The sequence below is a fragment of the Cyprinus carpio genome, chromosome A2, assembly GCF_018340385.1.
Source record: "Cyprinus carpio isolate SPL01 chromosome A2, ASM1834038v1, whole genome shotgun sequence".
In the NCBI taxonomy this organism is placed as follows: domain Eukaryota; kingdom Metazoa; phylum Chordata; class Actinopteri; order Cypriniformes; family Cyprinidae; genus Cyprinus; species Cyprinus carpio.
This window is the reverse complement of record NC_056573.1, coordinates 18,710,880-18,731,938: the sequence shown is the minus strand read 5'-3', so window position 1 is coordinate 18,731,938 and position 21,059 is coordinate 18,710,880. Positions and strand designations below refer to the sequence as shown.

The window sequence follows — 21,059 nt, the reverse complement described above, 5'->3', positions numbered from 1 at the left end:
ATATTCACTACTGGTCAGTAATTTGTAATTTTTTTTTCTTTCTTTTTTTTTAAAAAATAAAATCAATACTTTTAATCAGCAAGGATGTGTTAAATTGATAAAAAGTGATAGTAAAGAAAATATATTATTAGAATATATATTATTAGAATTTTTTTTTAATTTTGAATAAATGCAGTTCTTTTTAACCTTTTATTCATTAAATATATTAGACAGCAGAGAACTGTTTCCAACACTCATAATAAATCAGAATATTTAGAATGATTTCTAAATGATCATGTGATAGATTTTTGTTTAAAGCGCTATATGAATGATGGTGTATTGATTCTGAAAATTCAGCTTTGCATCACAGGAATAAATTAATAGAAAACTATTATTTTAAGTTGTAATAATATTTCACAATATTACTTTTTTTCTGTATTTTTGATCAATTAATGCATGCTTGATGAGCAGAAGAAACTTCTTTCAAAAACATTAAAAATAGTAATGTTTCCAAACTTTTGGTCTGTACTGTATATATATATATATATATATATATATCTATATATATATATATATATATATATATATATATATATATATATGTATATATATTTATATATATCTGCGAACTACTTCCTTTGCTGCTCTTCTCCACCCTCTTCGAAGTCTGGGTGCTATAATCGGAATGCCACCGGACGCTTCCATCCAACCGAATTCAATTAAACATGATAAATATACGCCATAACATTAAACATATAGCGGACATTTAATATTTTCTCTTTCTCTAAACTGTCTACACAAACATTTTTTTTCTGATACTAACAGTAACCAATAATGTGTAATGTTTTTGTTGGAAATCATCCCCCCCCCCCCCCCCCCTTCTGCATTCCGCTGTTTGGATCATTCCGTCTCGAGGCTGGAGCGAGAGAAGAGAACGGAGTGTTTCCCGTCAGCCACGGAAGTTTTACTAGTCCTAGTAATTTCTGTCAGAACTTGAATAATACTATTTCAGACAGGCCCATTCTACGACCGGGGTCAACACTATTTTGGACCAAAGAATAAGTCCAGTTTTCTAATTCCGGTTGTTATTTTTTCTCTCTCTCGTTGGACGACATCGGGATAGCCTCATTAGCTAAGTTAGCTCGCTAGCCGGAGTAACGTTACGGAGACTTCATAATGCCCACGCTGCGGGACAGCACCATGTCCCACCCCGGAGAAAACCCGCACCAGGTCCGGGTAAAAGCTTATTACAGAGGGTGAGTAGCCAGTGAGCCAGCGCTGTCTTTTTAGATGTTTCGATACACTTACAATCTTATCTTGACCTCTTTATTTGTGTGGTGTTGGGATAAACACAAATAAATAATTAGCCAGCTAGCAGGCAGTGTTAGCAAAGCCCAAAACAAAACTGTCAAGTGAAACCACCTCCAGTAAAACAGCCGTTTCTTCATTTCTTCCTCTTCAGCTGGTTTTCTTTTCGTATCATAGTTCACGTAAACATACTAATTATATGTTTGTGTACTGTTTGTGAGTTAAGATGATTATGGCTTATGATGGGATGTTTTCAGAGCTGCGCCTGTCATGGAGCTAGCTCTCTGCCTGTTTATTATAACATTTGCGTTCTCTATGTCACATTTAGGTAATTCTGTATAACAGTGTAATTAAGGCAAAACTAAAGTCACATGTACCTGAAATGAAATTCGTTAAATGATATATGCAAACATTTCGTTCATGTTATGAACACAATATGTAGATCATCATATTATTTGTACCAGGTTTATTTCTAAACGAGTACATCAGTGAATTGTTATCAGACTGGGACGTAACAACCTGTAAACCTGTAAATTTGTTTCCTGTTCCTCTTACAGTTTAGGGAACAATTCTTGGTTTGCTGTGAAATAACTTTTATGTGCATAAAGGAGCACGTTTATGTATAACTGATTTCAATCAGATTTTCTTTCATGATGACGTGTGCACTTGTTAATCACTTGAAATACTTGTATGACTAGTATCTTTTGCCAGACCTGTTGGAGACTGATCTGTTCACACTCCCCATGAGCACTATTGTATGTGTGCAGCTGTCTTTATGATTCAATCAGTTTCAGTCAGTTGCTGATGATAGTGATAATAATAATAGTAATACTTGTCATCATAATTATTATTATTAATACTACTACTACTATTACTATCATCATTATAGGAAAGTGACAGGTCCACCACCATTAGTGGCTCTGAACTGGCCACAGTAATGTTAAAGATCTTCAAAGAAAGTTTCAGTGAAGCTGATTTTGTTTTGGCTTTAAAGAAGAGCTCTGTGGAGAGCCTGAATTGATGGTTCCTGCCTTATAAAATAGTAGCACAGAATTCCTGGGTGTGGACAGTTTTGAACCCCACCATTTGTCCCTGTATGTGTGTTCTCTTTGGTTTCTGTTGTTTTTCAGTAGGTCATTTTAGCCAATCTTTGAACCAGTTTCAGCGTCCTTATTCTGTATAAACCTCTATTGTGGCTGTGATGCAGGCAGTTAGAGGTTGTTCCTTTGGTGTATGGAGGCCTTAATGGCAGGTTTCTGCCCGAATGCAGTAGAGTCTTGAATAGAGTGAAGGACATCTTACTCCCTGCAATTTTTATCTTCTGTTCGAAACCCCCTGAAGCCTGGCAAAGATGTAATTTACAGCCTTAATCTTTCTCTTCCTCTGCCCTAGGTTCTCTCTCGTACTTATTGTACTTATTCACTGATTGCTCTCTTTCTGTCACTCATCTGTTTTTTTGTTATTTTTGTTTGTTTGTTTGTTTGTTTTTGCTCACTGTTATGTGTTGTAGGTCTGTAATAAGCATGTCTTTAAGGAGATTTGACCTTTATTGCAACACATATCTGATTTTTTTTATGGATGTTGAATACAGTAGATATGTTACTTTATGGCTTTATGTCTCTGCCTAATGTCATGGTCATCTGACTTAAAGGGATAGTTCACTAAAACTAAAACTGAAAGTTGTTTACCAATCCTCAGGTCATTCCAAACCTGTATGCCTTTCTTTCTTCTGTAATAGGGCTGTGTGATAATGGTTAAAACAGTGCTTTTTATTATTTCTTCTGTAATAGGGCTGTGTGATAATGGTTAAACTGTTATTAGGGTTTGTTTGACCTCATCTAGTTTAAAAAAAAAAAGAGAGAATTTTCTCAGAATATATTATTTTATGTTCCAAAAAACTCCCCAGATCAAAATAGGTTCTCCCAAATCATATAGGTTTGTAATGATATAAGGGTGAGTATGAGAATTTTTTCTGAATATTTTTTTTTGTTTTTAATGATATTAGGGTGAGTAAACGATGAATGAACAGTCAGTAATAAAACATAGTGCACAACAACTCTTAACTAAATAAATATAGTAAGAATTATTTTTTTTTATGTTACATACCCACTGTTTGGTTTGAATTAATGGTCTTATTTCCTTGTGTATTTTTTCCTTTTACTTTAGTGTCCATGAGCTTGTTTATACCTCCAGGTTCAGAAAATAGTTTTTGAGGTTATGTGAGTCCTATTTGATAGCGTGATGAGTGTATGTTCATTATGCTCCACAGAGGAATGTGTCTTATCCACCTTCTTTTCAGTGATGCTGAGCTCCTGTAGGGTGCATCTGTTCATGCTAAGAGAGTGGGTACAGTGGCAATTATATGCCAGAATAATTTTATATAGTTTGCAAGAGGCTACAATAAGAGGAAATTTATCCCTCTGTAAATATTAGACAAAGCACAGCTCACTGACGCAGAGCTTATAGAATGTCCAAGATATGCATGACAGAAAGCACAGAGCTGCCCTTTAACTTTCATACAGTAGCTTTTTCATAATGATCCTGGATCAGATAAAACCAGCCTTGTGTTTTTCTTTGTCAGAAGGTGGTGTGTAATTTTGTTGCATTGTCTTTTTTATAATGGTCCTGGTTAAGGTATGTGTGGGTTTGTGTTTTGGCTCGTAGACAGGAAGGACTCCCCTGCTGTCAATAATTAACCAAAACAGTGTGAACACAATAGTCAACAGAGGGAAGAAAGATGCTAGGGTGCTTCCTACTTTGGGAATGCGCTAGTAATACAACACAGCTTCCCACAAACTTACCGTATGATACTCCCTGCTGTACTGTATTTGTCTTTTGGTCTTTTAAAAAGGCTCATAGTGTTTTGAGTAAATTTAGAGTTACACAAGTATACAGAATGTCTCCCCACATTTATGATCAGCTTAAATAAAATAAAGAATATTATTGAAATAAATTGTCAATGAATGTCACCTTTTTCTGTTTTAGGGACATCATGATCACACATTTTGATCCCTCCATCTCCTATGAGGGGCTGTGCAATGAGGTGCGGGACATGTGCTCCATGGACAATGACCAGCTCTTCACCATGAAATGGATTGATGAAGAAGGTTTGTCATTTCATATGTTTCTTTACCCTATTTGGCCTTATTTACAGCTGGTATTAATATCTGTCCCTGGTGATCCGATTGCAAGCAGTCAGCTGAGAAAATTGCCATGTACACCTGGTATTAGCATGCATCTTCTGTGACCTCTTATGAGCAGATTTCATTAAGGAGAGACTCTGATCTCATGACTACACATGTAGTCACAAAATGTAAAACTAATTTGATTCTGGACAAGACAAACAAAAATAACAAATACAATGTTTGTGCACACTACATTTTTGTTATCTCTCTCTGTTACAGTAGTGGAAATTTATATGTGAGATTCTGGAAATGAGATCTACATTTAGCGGGAATGGTCGGTGACAGCAGGTGAACAAAGAGTGAACATATAGCGGGAGCGGGTGGGTGCGGAATATATCCTTGTACAGGTTATAGCCTGATGTTCATTTTTTATGTTGCACTTTGAAAAACCTAAATCAGAAAAAAAGCCTCTATTATGTTGCACTTTAAAAAAGGTTGTTATTATTAGAGCCTGATATATCATTTTGCCGATATTACCTGCTGATATGAGCCTGTTGCAGATATATTGGTATCGGCGAATATATATTTTTTTTACAGAACATATAAAGCAGATTAAATGCTTCTGAATGGTGTAATTACTTCGTTTGTTCAGCAGAGCGAGCTCCACTGTTTGCTACTGGCCACCCAATTCAGGAAAGTGTACTTCACCCCAGTTCGCTGCTTCAAATTATCTTCCTGCCACCCACCTGCACCTATATTTGATTGTCACATTACAATGATTCTAATTCTTAGTTTTGCATGATGATATGATGATTGGATGGTTAATTTTTAACAGCAGATTCAGTGATGTTAGAAACTAGAGCTGATCTGCGCATCACGGCACGTGTCTGCGGCGCATTAAAGCCTGTGTTACGGCCAACGGAGCTGATCACGGCCACTCAGTCAATGCAGTAAACTGATCCCTCGTTCGATATATATATATACCGTGTCTGTGAATATTAAACTGCAAAAAGACGATTTAAATACCGATGTTCTGCATGTTCATTGGATCACCAGAAAATACACAACACAGGATTTGTGAAAAAATATCATTCATTATTATTAATTATTCATTTTAGAAGTTTACATTTGGAAAAGCTATGCTTCCTGCATAAACCTGTCCCTGTTGGTTTTGGCAGTAGCTTGCTTGCCTTACACAGTTACCTTCTTAAATTTCTTAATTCAAGTTTTAAATATTTTGTTCTATTTGTGTTTAAGTTATTTATAATAAGTGAAGTTTACTGTTAAGTGCACTGATGTCAGACTCGTTTTGAATAATAAAGTTTATTGTTAAATTGTTAAAAACACTGCCTCCACTCCATTTGATCACCACATTTGAGTTATCATTGCAAAAATATTCTGTTTATGTAGGGTTTATACCATATTCTATATACAGTGCCAGTCAAAAGTTAGTGAATGAGAAGTGTGTCCAAACTTTTCACTATGCTGTACTATAATATAGCCTACATAAAGAACATCTGCCTTTTTTTACTGCCTAATATCGGTATCGGCATCGGCCCCCAAAAAACCCATATCGGTCGGGCTGTAGTTATTATAAATGTAGCCTAATTAATAGTTAAATATTATAATTAAAATTTTTAACAAGTTGTGTTTGGACAAGTGCGTTTATATCCACAGACTGTTACCTGAAAAACAATGTCTAAAGAAATAGGAATCAAAGTTTAGCACAACTCAACAGAACTAAGCAATGTTGGGGCATGTTGAGCTCGGCTTGTTTTTTCTCAGGTTGTTAAACCGCCTGCAATAAACCACCAAACCGCGTGATTTGTTGTTTCTTCACCACCGTAAGAAAAAATCCCATACTGTCACAGCCCAATTTACATTATAAATGCAGTATGTTCACTTTCATTTCTGACTGCCTCCATTTGTGGTTTTAATGTGATCACAAAATGTTTTGAACTCTGTTTGAACCTATATTTAGTGCTGTCCACCTGTGATCAGATCCCCTGAGACAGATGGTGATACCAGGTTTAAATGTGGCCTCTCATTCTGTTCCTCTAACTGTCACCGTATCAACAAGCTTCCCCCTGCCATTCTGCTGAAATGTCTGCTTCATTTGCACTAGAATTTTATATATTACAAATGAACCCACTTTTGGTAGATTGCATTAGAGTCTCAAAATTACCCTGGACTCCTCTAGCAAAAATAAAATGGATGGATTTTACATGAGGAATAAAGTGAAACTCAGTACAGCGCACAGCAGGGAGCAGGCTTAACTCTGAAAAGATTGACTGTGTGTGATGATTAACTGCTGCATTAGTCATGTTAGATGGGAAATGGAGATGGAGGAACGTTCATTTAAATACTAAAATCTTCACCATTCCACGCTGAGCCCAGAGTCACGCTGCTCATTAGCATCTAGCTGATCTGAGAGGGTCGTCATGGAGAGGATTTAATCACGTCTGTCTGCACAAGCCTTGGCATCGATGCCTGCCGTCACTCATTGCCTCTGCTGTGATGTCTGATTCAGAGCCATGTGTCTACACAATCAGAGACTGTCAGTGCCACAGGCTGCTTTTTAGATAACAACAGGATTGACGTCAACTTCGGACAACATCACAAACCCTGTTACTAGCTCATAGTGAAAAACTAATAGATTTTAGCTTTATGTTCTACCAATATCCATATGATCACAAACAGTGGCTCGTTTCTTGTCTCTTTCTCAGTTCTGCTTTAATTCTCTCACTCTCTCTGTTTCTCTTTGCAGTGTCAGATATGTCACTTATGCTGATGTCTTTGGTAGCGTTTTCTTGCAAGGGTTCACTGTGCTTGTCATTGCAGGGGATCCATGCACCGTTTCTTCTCAGCTGGAGCTGGAGGAGGCCTTACGTCTCTATGAACTCAACAAAGACTCGGAGCTTATTATTCATGGTATGCTGGGATTTGGCTTTTGATGTGGGGTGGGCTTCATATGCTTTTGGACTCTATGTATTTCTTTAGATTCTTGAAAGAATTATGACAGATGCGTAATTATATAGATGTGGCGTAAAAAAGTGACAAAAAGGACCCTGTGAATTTTCCAAAATTCTGTGATTTCCGTTTAAATTTTTCTGGTTTTTGTTTTAATAGTTTAATAAAATTTAATAAGGAAAAATTATGTCTTATCAATTGAATTCCTAAAATTTTATTATAATTTTAATGACAGTAGTGTTTTTTTTTTTTTTTTTTTTTTTTAATTTTGTGTTTTTTTGTTTTTTGTTTTTATTGTGTTTTGATTTATTATAAATGTAACAATCATAATCAAATGTATAATTTAAAAAAAAATGTAATTAGTTTTTAAAATTGTAATGAAATTTGAACAATTCCTCATTTTTAGTAAGCAGAGTGCTGCACAACAGAGATTTAATGTTTAAATTAAAAACATGGATGAAACATTGTGATATTCCTGGGAAAAAAATTATGTTTAAATATGAGTACATTCTACTGTACAATAATAATATATTTCTATGTTTCATTTCTTTAAGGTAAACCTAACTTTTATTTTGGTGGGGTTCTGTGTTTATCTGACAATAGTTTTTATGGTGAAATGCTGGAGACATGAACTCTCAGAGCAGAAGAGGACCTTTCCCAATCCTGTCCCTCTATCTCTCTCTCCCGCTTCACTTTATGCCCAGCCACTGTCCTTTCAAAATAAAAGGAAAATGCCTAAAATAAATATATATATATATATATATTTTAAATTGTACATTTAAACTGAATTGGGTTTGATTGTCACATTGCACAGAGGTTTTGCATTCAGCTTGTTGCTAGAAACTTGTCACAACAGACATTGTGTTAGAGTCATAACAGCCAAGTCCTTTAAAGCATGACATGTGACATGCAGTGTAGCAGGCCCCTGCTAATGAGCTCAGACCGAGCTCCACGTTTTGATGTTCTGGCTTGGTTACATGCATATATTTATTTATAACACACCCTACAGCATTATACAGGTCCTTAGATCATTAGTGGACAGGAGAGATAGGATTCAGGGCATGATTGACAGAGATACATTGTTCTGCCTGCGGTGTGAGTTAATTAGTCATGCTGAGGAGGAGACGTCTGGCCCCAGCCGACTGTCCGTCAATATCCACTCTCCACACCAGCTGACCTCGCAGGCCTGGACAGACTCTGTTTCTTGACCCCCATGTCCTTATCCACTGTCAGATGAGGAGAGGTCACAGAGAGGTCATTCTGGAAATGTTTGTCAGTGCTTTTTTTTTCAAAGTCTCTCTATCCACAGTGTTTCCGTGTATTCCTGAGAAGCCTGGCATGCCCTGTCCTGGAGAAGACAGTATGTGTTCTTGTAATGGTCATTTAGATCATAATGTTTTCATAATAATTTGCATTGGGTTATAATGATAGTAATCAGTAGATTTAATTAATGCCTTAATGTTGTACTCAGAGTCCATATACCGTCGTGGAGCTCGACGCTGGAGAAAACTCTACTATGCCAACGGACATGCATTTCAGGCCAAACGTTTTAACAGGGTACAGACATGCTCTTTTTTTATTTCTGAAACCTGCTATGTTACTTAATTTGTATGAATTATATGAACATGCCTTCAATATAGTTTAATTATCCTGTTCCTGTGTTTTCTGTTGTGTACAGCGTGCTCATTGTGCCATCTGCACAGATCGTATCTGGGGCCTGGGCAGGCAGGGATATAAGTGCATAAACTGTAAACTGCTGGTCCATAAGAAATGCCATAAATTGGTCACAGTGGAGTGTGGTAGACAGGTAATACAGGTGAGACATTAGTCCACATGGAATCTGCATGCTTCTTTCACATTTTCTGTGAAATCAATTTAAATATAAAGTAGACTAGACATTAGACTTATTGATAGCTGAAAGTATAACCAAATGGATAGATATTTAATAAATCTACTTGGAAGGGATGGGAAACTTTGGATGTTCAGTTTTTAGAGTCTGTTAATCTGTTAATCTGTCTTTATTTTTGGACGTTTGTAATATTTTTCTAGGACCCGATGATTGGAAGAATTGATCCAGGGTCCACTCCATCAGAGCATGCTGATCAAGGTACTAGGGCTAGGCTATATGGGCAAAAATTCATACCTCAGTATTTTTTAAACTTGCAATTAGTTTTCAAAACGAATTTTCTTTTAAGGCTTTCCATCTGAGATTCCGTTATTCTGCCTGGGGTCACATAATAATCAACCTTTCTGTACCTTACTCAGACTTTTCAAGCATCAGAACATAAATATTAAAGTTTAATCAGGTATACTTTTCTGAACCTGAATTGAAAATTTTCCCTGATTTCCATAATAATCTGGAACAAGAGGTCCTGAATAACTACATAAACACACTGCCCACATATCCATTTGCAAAAATCCAAAGTCAAACAGATAAACGTGCCATGTGTTTTGTTAGCAAAGTCACTAAATAAAAGTAACTTGTAATGCAGAGGTGTTAATTACATACATTAAGTCACTAAATTGATTCATTAAGATCTATAGTGGCTCATTGATGTCACTGTTTATCATCTTGAGGGGTTTTAAATGACTGGTTGGGCTAAGACAATGTTTCCCTTTAGTAATTAGGCATGTGCTTGCACTGAAACAGATTGATGCATTGAGCATCCTACAGGCGTGAGTCTTCTCACAAGATTAAGCTTGTTGGAATTAATGACGTGAAAGGGCTCATGGCTTTAGTTACAGTGCTGGTCAGATACTTTTCCTTCCCCTTGTTTTTTCAAAGTGCTTTATTAATCAAAGTGCCTGGTTTGGTTTATAGGCTTGGGAATTAGATTTTTATATGTATATTAATGAATAATGCCCACAGGCCACTGAGTGATGACTTTCCCTGTTTCTCTTTGTTGTTTTCTAGTTCTAGACAAAAAGAACTCATTGGAAAGTATCAATCATGAGGGAGAGGAGCATGAGGTAAGACATGCTTTGGCCTTGTTTACTCTTGGTTTTAACATCCATCTCAATTGATCCGTTCGCAAGTGGTAAATTCTCCTTCTCACAAACTCCATCTCTAAAAGCTCTGTGAGCTTGAAAAGGTGACACACGATTTTTGTCTTTGGTCACTTGCATGTTTAATGATATCCCAGATGCTCCAAGGCAGATGAGCATTTACACTACTAATGCAATGTGTTTTTAATGCAGTATGAACAATCAGATCATAAAATGTTTTTTAGCAATTTCCACTTGTTGATCCGGTTGGTCAAAATGAATGTTAGTACCAGGTGTAAATGGGACCATTATAAACATTTTGTTTGATTAGATGAGCTTTCAGCAGTCCATTCTCAGATAGATGATCAGGCTGAAGTTGTCACTCAGAGAAAGTGATGGGGGTGTCCACAAGGTGAATTCACGCTGTATTGATTTCCTTTAGTGGAGCTAATAAAGTAACCTTCTATCAGGGTCATTAGCATCTGATTAAGGGCACGTGTTCCTGTAGCTCTGTTGCAGTCATGGGAAATCTTACAGTTTAAGGGAAAAATAGAGGGAAAGGACAGGGAAGAGCACCAAGAGATGCAAACCAGAGAGAAGAGACTGACTGATTATATAGATATTAGGGCTGTCAAGCATTTAACATTTTTAATCTAACTGATTACACGATGTGCTGATTAATTAATGTAATTAATCTGAAATTAACTAATCAATTTGGGCGGAAATTACCTTAAAGGGATACTCCATCCCAAAATGAACATTTAATCATTAATCACTTAACCCCATGTTGTTCCAAACCCGTAAAAGCTTTGTTCGTTTTCGGAAACACAATTTAAGATATTTTGGATGAAAACAGGGAGGCTTGAGATTGTCCCATAGACTGCCAAGTAAATAACAGTGTCAAGGTCCAGGAAAGTATGGAAAGCATTTTCTTCGTGTACAAAAAGTATTGTTGTAGCTTCATAACGTTACTGTTGAATCACTGATGGCAGATGGAGTATTCTGATGATGCTTTTCATACTTTCCTGGACCCTTTGACACTGTTATTTATTTGGCAGTCTATGGGACAGTCTCAAGCCTCAAGCCTCCCTGTTTTCATCCAAAATATCTTAAATTGTGTTCCGAAGACGAACAATGCTTTTCCGTTTAACTTAAATTTTTAATTCAAGTTTTTATTGTGATAAGTAAAGCATTGCATAGACATTACAAAAAAGTAGCTTTAGAAAGAAATTTAAATTTAACAGAATTAATTACACACAAACCTTTAAGACTACAATGTGCCAATAATATTGAAAATATTTTTAAAAAACAAAATTATACTTTAAATATGAAACTAAAACTGCCAGTAGGTGGCGGCAAGTCATTCATTCAGCCAATTTGTTCAAAGCGCTGATTCAAGAATGAAGCAAAGTGACTGTCACTGAATCATTAACTTACTCCATTTGTTAAAACACGTGGATTCATTCAGTAACGAAACACCACTGTGTGTTGCTTGGAGACATATAACCATTCTGCTGTGGCTTTGTTTGAAACATTTTTTCAGTGAAATTGAGCAATAACAGACACTATGGAGTCTAAAATGTAACACAATATTAACTTCTTGTTCTTGTTAACTGTTGTATAAAACCAGTATTACATTTGCAATCGTGCAGATATTCAGGGCGTAAAAAAAACAGCACTCTTGCTCATGTGATCTTGCTAAATTATTTCATATTATTAAAAAAAACAAAAACCATACAGGGGCATTGTTTGCCCTCATATCTGGAATTTTAGGGGCATATAACTGCACTCTATTTGGCTACATCACACAAAGTGTAAATAAATATAAATAAATGAAAGATGTTGGTGGTTTAATATTCTCCTTGTCCATCCCTTAGGCTGTGGGCAGTCGGGACTCAGGGAAGTCTGTGTCCAGTTTGGGGCTAACAGACTTCGACCTGCTCCGAGTGATCGGCAGGGGCAGCTACGCCAAAGTGCTGCTGGTGCGTCTCAAAAAGACAGACCGCATCTACGCCATGAAGGTGGTGAAGAAGGAGCTGGTTAATGATGATGAGGTGACATTTCACATTTCATACAATGGGAAAGTGCAAAGATGCCACTGATATGCCATTATATAAATTATGTCAGATTGCATTTATAACAGTTTCAAAATGAACCAAGTTCAAATGAACCACATCCCAGACTACCTTTAGGAAACTGCTGTCACGCCCACCAAACAAACTCTGTGCTCCAGGATGAAAGCGTTCTTGACACTTCACAACTTGAAATGTTTGTTTTGACACTAAATAACTGAACAGCTCAGTAATTTGAGCTATTAGAGTCTTGGAGAATAAAACAAGCAAAGAGCCCCCTCTGGCTCTAATCTTTCCAGGATGTGTTGAAGTAGACGTACAGATTACTAGATGCTGATGAAATGGGCATTTAATGTTGATTAGATGTACTTAAGCCTTGTGTGATGAATTGACAGCAGCAGTCGATGGTCAATAGTGGCAGATGCGCTCTACTGGCCCTGCAGTGCTTCTTTAAGAGAGTCTCATGGTCGGAGATATTTTCACCAGGCTGTCAATGAAAGGTCCTAGTTTTTCACTCTGTGTCTATCCATTGTGAGTCTCCTCACATCCAGGAACAGCTCCTTGGGAAGACCTGGTGCCCCTGTCTTTTAAACCTTTATCAGTATTCAGCCTTGTGAGGCGTTTCTACTCAATACAGTCCTGAATATCCTTCCAAATGTTTCCCCTACTGACAGAAAAAATGCTCTGCTTTTGAATGGAAGATTGATTTTTGTGTGCGTGTTTGTTTGTTCTACTCTTTCTTGTTTTTCAGGATATTGACTGGGTTCAAACAGAAAAGCATGTGTTTGAGCAGGCTTCCAACCATCCCTTCCTGGTGGGACTTCACTCCTGCTTCCAGACAGAGAGCAGGTCTGTCCGTACTCACACTTTTTATTCAAAAATACAAGTATAAGACGAAGTGACAACAAATAACTGGCTTGAAAAATTAAATTTAGTAAATAGATAAGAGTAACAGTTCCATCAACTTCCTCCCCAAAATGCTCTTATATAGGTCCTCAGGCCATTCTTATTGTTGACCCCTTCAGTTTAGTGTGAACTGTTTTGTTTGTCTGGTGAGGGCTGATGAATATTTAATGCTTTTCTTTCACAGGCTATTCTTTGTAATCGAATATGTGAATGGAGGGGATCTAATGTTCCACATGCAGCGACAGAGAAAACTTCCGGAAGAGCATGCCAGGTATGTGGATGTGAGCTGTCTATCAGTAACATGGTTCAGTGTTAATGAACAGCCTGAGCAGGTTTGGAATTGACTTCAGTCTGAATGACACACCACAGGAACAGAAACACAAATGATATCATTAACTGTTTCTATTGTTCTTTATGCTGGCAGGTTTTACTCAGCAGAGATCAGTCTCGCCTTGAACTACCTCCATGAGCGTGGAATCATTTACAGGGACCTGAAGCTGGACAATGTTTTGCTGGAGTCAGAGGGACACATCAAACTCACTGATTACGGCATGTGTAAGGTTAGTCTGAATATGTTCATTGTCTCAGTTGATTAACTCTATCCCCGCCATTGATGGAGTTTTTTTGTTATTTATGAGACAACAATTCCCCGCCATTGACAGAATTTTCTGGTTTTCTGTGTTTTCACTGGTGTATTGTAAATAGGTATTGAACATCTGGCTCAAAACACGGCGAAGAAGCAGAACTGCATGTTCAGATATTAAGACAAAAAAAATATTCTGGATGCCATTAAACTTTTGTGAAAATGATAAAAAATGCTGGTGGGGTCTGGCAACTTCAGAAAAAAAACCAGCGGGGAAAGAGTTAAGCTCCATTTTGATTAAGCCATACCTACTGACCAGAATATCAGAGATTTGAGGGTGGGTTCTTTGGACTTGAAGTAAATAAGCACAAAGCAACATCCTTGAAATCTAATGTGGTGTTCAAGGATGTTGAACACTATGGAAAAATATAAAAATGATTTTGAAACTTTGGCGAATTCAAAGAGATATCAAGTTTGCCTCTGTCATATTTATCTCAGATTCACTGTGTACTGTATGTAAAAATGTTACCTGCTCTTTAAATTAATTCCCTGTGCACACAAACATAACATATTACTGAGTGCAGTGCTGGTTACAGTTTTTACTTTCGTTTAATTTGTGTTTTTTCTGTTCCTGTATTTGTGTAAAATACTATAATAGGATTACTTAATCATCAAGAATGTGTCTCTTTGTTTTAAAAATGCAGTTTTTTAAAAATTTATAAATTTTCTTGTCTTTTATTTATTTTAGTAAATATTATGTAAAAGAAAACAATTCATTGCAGAAATGATCCATGTGCTATTTACTACATTTACTATTAAATATTATGATATCTAAATTCCATGTATATGATCTCTAAGGTATAGCCATTGGCCATCAAAAAAAAAAGAAAAAAAGATCACTCGTCGTATTTTGTGCCTGAATGTTTTTTTTTTTCTTTCAATATTCCTCTCTTATACAGGAGGGACTGAGACCAGGAGACACAACCAGCACTTTCTGTGGAACCCCCAATTACATTGCACCTGAGATTCTGAGAGGAGAAGACTACGGTAAGCACAATTCACACACAGCCAAGCCTTTTCACAAAGACTTTGAGTTGGCAACTATGTGCACTAGCACTCAGTGCTTAATCCATTTATTGCTATTAGTGTCTTCTCCATGACTTTTTGCCATTTGAGTTTATGTCAGTGCTAAGCTTCCCATTTCAGAGGCTCAGGATTTATGTGTGTGCATGTTTTCTCTGCAGGTTTTAGTGTGGATTGGTGGGCACTGGGCGTCCTGATGTTTGAGATGATGGCTGGGAGGTCACCCTTTGACATAGTCGGCAGCTCTGATAACCCTGACGAAAAAAATGATGATTATTTTTTTTTAGGTGGTTGATGAGAATGATTGTTTTTTAAAAAAGATTTTTATATGTCTCTTGGTATATCCCATTCATTTTTTTCTGCTCCTCATTTGCAGTAATTTTGGAGAAGCAGATCAGAATTCCCAGATCATTATCGGTTAAAGCTGCTAGTGTGCTGAAGGGATTCCTCAACAAGGTAAAGCAGACCAGACAGATCAATGTTAATGTCCTTATGTCACATGAACCTGTTATAGTGCTGTCATAATCATTGTTTCTTCCTCACCTATGTTTTACTTCTTTCTTTCACTCTAATTTCTCTACTCTCTTTGTTTATCTGTTTGTCTCTTTTTTTCTTGTTTCTTCTCACTGATTTATTTATTTATTTTCCCCCTTTTTTGTAGGAACCAAAGGAACGCCTCGGATGTCACCCTCAGACAGGCTTTGCAGACATCATGGCCCATCCTTTTTTCCGAAATGTAGACTGGGATCTTGTGAGTCACCGCTATCTCTGTTTCCTTTAGCTTACTTATTGGATGTTTTGACTTGAGCCCACAACAGAAGCATTAGTCATTCTCTGTAGCCTGACGTTAGTGAAACTAAACAGAAGACTTACTGGAGCCTGAAGAACTATTTAGTGTTGTTTATGACCTTGAGTAACCATCCATTTGATTACTCATTCATGTAATTTGATGTCAGCACTATTACCACTTAGAGTAGCATTTAAGGAACATCAGCTTTAAAAGTATTGTTCACCTAAAAACTAGTCAATATTTACACCTGTATTTTTTCCACACCTGTTGTTATTTTTTTATATATTTATACAGTGTTTCCTGCATGATTTTGTGGGTCTTTACATTATTATTATTATTATTATCATCATCGTCATCAATAAGAAAGTAATATATCACTGTTTTAATACAGCTGCACTATGACATAAACTATCATGTGTAAGGCTGGTGGTTTAATTAAGGTGATAAGGTGTCAAATCATTGATTTTTCTTGTCTGAGGTTGTGACAGTGAACTGTATCATGTGTGATGCAGATTTAAATGTTGACAAATCAGCAGACAAGACTCAGATGAACACAGTGACCTCTTGTCCCTGTTTGGTCTGGGTGAACACACACACTCACACAAAGTGGCGGTCAGGCAGTTTGAAGGGCTCAGATTACACTTTCTACTCAGACAGGCTGCAGTGCCCGAGTCAGCCTGTAGGGAGAGCAGATCCTGACCTTGCAGCCCTGTTAAGTTTACAGCATAGAGAAGGCCAAACCAATAGCGGTACTGAAAAAACCCTGGAGAGGATCGGTTTGCCTAAATATAATATTAAATCCTTGCTGAGATTGCTCTTCAGTGGTTTTTGGAGAAAAGAAAAATGGTAGTATATTGTTACAAAAGATTTCCATTTTGAATAATTGCTGTTTTTTTTAACTTTTTATTCATCAAAGAATCCTGAAAAAAATATCACAGGTTCCAAAAAATAGTTCACCCAAAAATGAAAATTCTGTCATTAATTACTTACCCTCATGCCATTCCAAACCTGTATCCTCGGAACACAAATTAAGATATTTTTGATAAAATCCTAGAGCTTTCTGACCCTGCATAGACAGCAGCAGAACTGCCAAGTTCAAGGCCCAGAAAGATATTAAGGACATTGTTAAAATAGTCCATTGGACATCAGTGGTTCAACCATAATTTTATGATAATTTTTAATTTTTTTTGCACAAAGAAAGCAAAAATAACTTTATTCAACAATTTCTTCTCTTCCATGTCAGTCTTTGACATGCGTTCATGAGAGTACTATGACGCATGTGTGTACATTCCTCTGCTTGTAAACAAGATTGTTTTACACAACACAGCAGCACCACACGCATTCATCATGGTTGTCTTCTGAACGCTCGATGACTGAAACGGAAGAGAAGGAATTGTTGAATATAGTCGTTATTTTTGTTTTCTGTGCATACAAATAGTATTCTTGCAGCTTTAGAAAATTACGGTTGAACCTCTGCTGTTACATGGACTATTTTAACGATGTCTTTACTACCTTTCTGGGCCTTGAACGTGACAGTTGGATTTCATCAAAAATATCTTAATTTGTGCTCCGAAGAGAAAAAAAGGTTTTACAGGTTTGGAACGACATGACGGTGAGTAATTAATGAAAGAATTTTCATTTTTGGGTGAACTATACCTGTAAGCAGCACAATTGTTTTCAATATTAATAATAAATCAACATATTGGAATGATTTCTGAAGGATCATGTAACAATGAAGATTCTAGTAATGGCTGATGAAAATTCAACTTTGCATCACAGGGGAACTGTTAGAAATAGTAAACTGTTATTTTAAATTGTAATAATATTTCACAATATTACTGTTTTTACTGTATTTTTTATCAAATAAATGAAACCTTGATGAGCATAAGAGACTTAATGCTTTTTAAATAATATAAATAGGTTACTGTTTGTTTGTTTCTTTCTTTTTAAAAAAAAACATTGCTATGTGCAATTACTGGTTAATATTTAGTAAGATGAGCACTGCAAGCTGAAGTGTGAGACTGTTTTATGACACATATTCATAGTCATTAATTGACTCATGTTAACTGTTTCTCAGATGGAGCAGAAGCAAGTGGTTCCGCCCTTCAAGCCCAACATCTCTGGCGAGTTTGGGCTGGATAACTTTGATGCCCAGTTCACCAATGAGCCCATTCAGCTCACGCCTGATGATGAGTGAGTGTCTGTACATGTGTATCTGTCTGTGTCATGCCTCAAGCTTTCTGAATCAGACCTCAGGCACCATTAATCTACTTCAGATCATTGCCACAGGAATGCAGGTTTCATCAGGAAGTAGTATCAAATTTACGATCCCTGATGACACATTATAGTTCTGCGAACAGGATTCCCTAGTTTCCATATATCCCTGTTTTCCAGGAAGATGATTTACAGTCTGGAGTCTATTTGAAAGCTTTAGTGAGTTAAATGTGCCGTAGCAGTTAAAACTGATTGATTGTGTCTTTGTCTCTCTCCCAGTGATGCTGTAAAGAAGATCGACCAGTCCGAGTTTGAAGGCTTTGAGTACATCAACCCTCTGCTGATGTCAGCGGAGGAGTGTGTGTGAACGGCCTGTTATGTGCATATCATCTCTGCCTTTTCTTGCATGGACACAAACAATCAGAAAGGAAACAACAACCTGACTTCATTTTCTGGGACCAGATGAAACATTAATAACTTTGCCAAACTTCTTTCACTTTCTGTGATTTGTAACCACTAGTCCTTAAGTCTATTTTTCTTGATTATTTTTGTGACATGTAAATCAGCACTGATGAAATTTATCAGTGCCTTTGTGCGTTGACCAACGTGGTTGGAATACCAGTTTTGGGTTACTGAACACTCTGCAAACTAAAGGAAAAGAATGACTGGGATGGTACGCAGGACCTCCTAATGGTGATGATGTCTGATACACATTTTATTTGTATATATTAAAGAGAATACATTGAGCATATATAGTAAGCCATTTTTAAACACTATACCACATGGGATATTTTTAAAGACTTTTTTTTTTCTGGTTATCTGTTCTGCCTTTCAGAAAATAAGTGTAGCGTAAGGAAGAAAAACTTTATACTTTGTTTTATTGTTATTTTTTATTATTATTTAAGATTACTGTCATCTATATAGAATGTGCACAATATATTGAATCAGAGTTTTCCATAAGTTGTTTTAAAATGATTGGGCATGTGGCCTCGTCGTAGATTGAAGTAGGTATCAAACTTGTAAGAATGGAGAAGGGAACACTAATGAAAACTGTTGTAAATACTGACAAACTGTGAAAGGAGAAGTTTTCTGTATAGAGGGGGAAGGAGGGAGAAAAGTACAACAGCTTTCTTCAACACCGGACCAAAATAAGACACTAAAATTAGTATGTTCCTATCAGTGCTCTCCATATTGACGAGGTAAACGTATGTTTTTACTCTTCAGCTGCTGCATGTATGAAGTATTTCTCACTTTTTCTTCTTTTATTTCTTGCTTTTCGTGTTAAATGTGATACATTGCCTTTCTGGTTAAGATATTTCTTTAATATACTTCTTAATACTGAGCATCAACGGATGTGAGTTCATTGTTTCTCCTTACAGTCATGGAAAAGATCAGTTGCATGATGTAGTTAGGGGTCTTGTATTGTGTTTTTAGTTCTTTGGGTGGTAATTTTCGTGTATGTATTTGTTTTTGTTTGTTTATGTGTGGATTTGTTTTTGTTTTTTTATGTGTTGAATAAATGATGACATTAAACACAAGCGACTCTTAAACAGAATAACCCTTTCTCATTCCTCATCACGCACATATCAACTCGCTTATATTTTCACAGATGTTCACACTGGTTTCGAGCTGTGAGGAACTCGTTAGCAACCCGGCGTTATAAATGATTGAATCGCTTAAAGCTCTCAATGCATTCCCAGAAAAAAAAACAAACGATGTGCTAATATGCTTTAAAGAAGCATCAGGGGGCTGAAGTGGACCTGTTTTTTTGTTTGTTTTTTACTTTGTGTATTCTGTATATTAATATGCACATGGAAAAACACTATCAACTGACTAGAATAAACTCTATCACTTTTTTAATCTAAATCTCTCAAAGTGTCAAAGCAATTTGTTTTGTTGTGACAAAATTCACATCTAACTACTTGTAATGAATTTCCTGTGCAAAAATGATTACATAAAACTTTTGTGTATTTTATTATTTGATGAAACATCTGTTCAATAAAACAAAAATATTTTTTTTTAACCTCAGCAGTATAACAAATGATTAAGAAATGAACATTTGTCATCTTGAGCTAGTTTATTATGTATACAGTATATCTTGTTTCATATTTAACATCAATACCGATCTGATAAGAGACATAATACGCATTTGTAGACTAAACAAATGAAGCTCAAAAAAATGTGAAGTTCCAACATTAAACCATTTCGTTGCTGTAATTTCCTTTGCCGTCTGCAACCAAAACTAATCTTTCTAATATGTAAACATGATATTAAAAATTTAATACAGTGATGTGAACTAGTGGTCTCCATGCATATATAATCTGATTTTAAAAGTTTAAAATATTTAAATCCACTTCCTGTGATTTAAATAAACATATGTATAACATGCCTGTGTGTGGAGCTGCACGTTGTTGGCCAGATGGTTGAGGACCTCATCTCACGCGTCTGCCTTTGACAGTACCGGTGGAACGACTCACCTTGTATGACTTTGGCCATTACTGTAAATCTGTGAGGAACGATGAGTGTGAATGTTTTTCTGTGCCAGACTGTGCTCTGTGACATTGTCTCTGTGTCCTCTTATGAGAGCAGGGCACACGATTCCCTGTGGAAGAAAGAACAGGGTTGCCCTCTAAAGAAGAGATGTGTGACCTTGTTTGATTAACGGTAGAGAACAGATAGTTGTTTTGTTTAAAAACAAAAAAAAAAAAAGAGTCATTTATAGCTTTTATTGGTATGATTTTCATTGTATTGCGTATTGTATGTGTGATTCCATTTTTGATAGAAGCACCAACTCCTTAAAATTCTTTGTACACTGAAAAAAATGTGGCCATTCTCAAAAATTGCAATGTAAAATAATGTAAGTAAAAATACTGAAATAGTAGTCTTCTAAAACTTACTCTTCATGTAGTATTAATTGTTTTATTTACAACTTTGAAAAATCATTTTTACAGTGTATTTACACAAATACATCTGCTATTCTGAAACATTCTTGAGAAAAGTGTTAAAGCCAGGTGTGTTTCCTTTAGATCGTCTGTTTAAACAAC

General features: G+C 36.3%; 1 protein-coding gene across 1 annotated transcript; it reads left to right on the top strand.

Moving 5' to 3' along the window:
* Positions 1-874: 874 nt before the first annotated feature.
* LOC109068575 (protein kinase C iota type-like) lies at positions 875-19,364 on the top strand. The gene is made up of 18 exons (XM_042776845.1): positions 875-1,235; positions 4,273-4,394; positions 7,254-7,343; positions 8,692-8,742; positions 8,854-8,939; positions 9,061-9,198; positions 9,432-9,489; positions 10,297-10,352; positions 12,245-12,421; positions 13,191-13,288; positions 13,530-13,616; positions 13,770-13,905; positions 14,888-14,975; positions 15,173-15,298; positions 15,388-15,467; positions 15,673-15,762; positions 17,879-17,994; positions 18,295-19,364. Exons 1-18 carry the CDS (start codon positions 1,156-1,158, stop codon positions 18,380-18,382), a joined length of 1,767 nt encoding a protein of 588 aa, XP_042632779.1. The 5' UTR covers positions 875-1,155; the 3' UTR covers positions 18,383-19,364.
* The last annotated feature ends 1,695 nt before the right edge of the window (positions 19,365-21,059 follow it).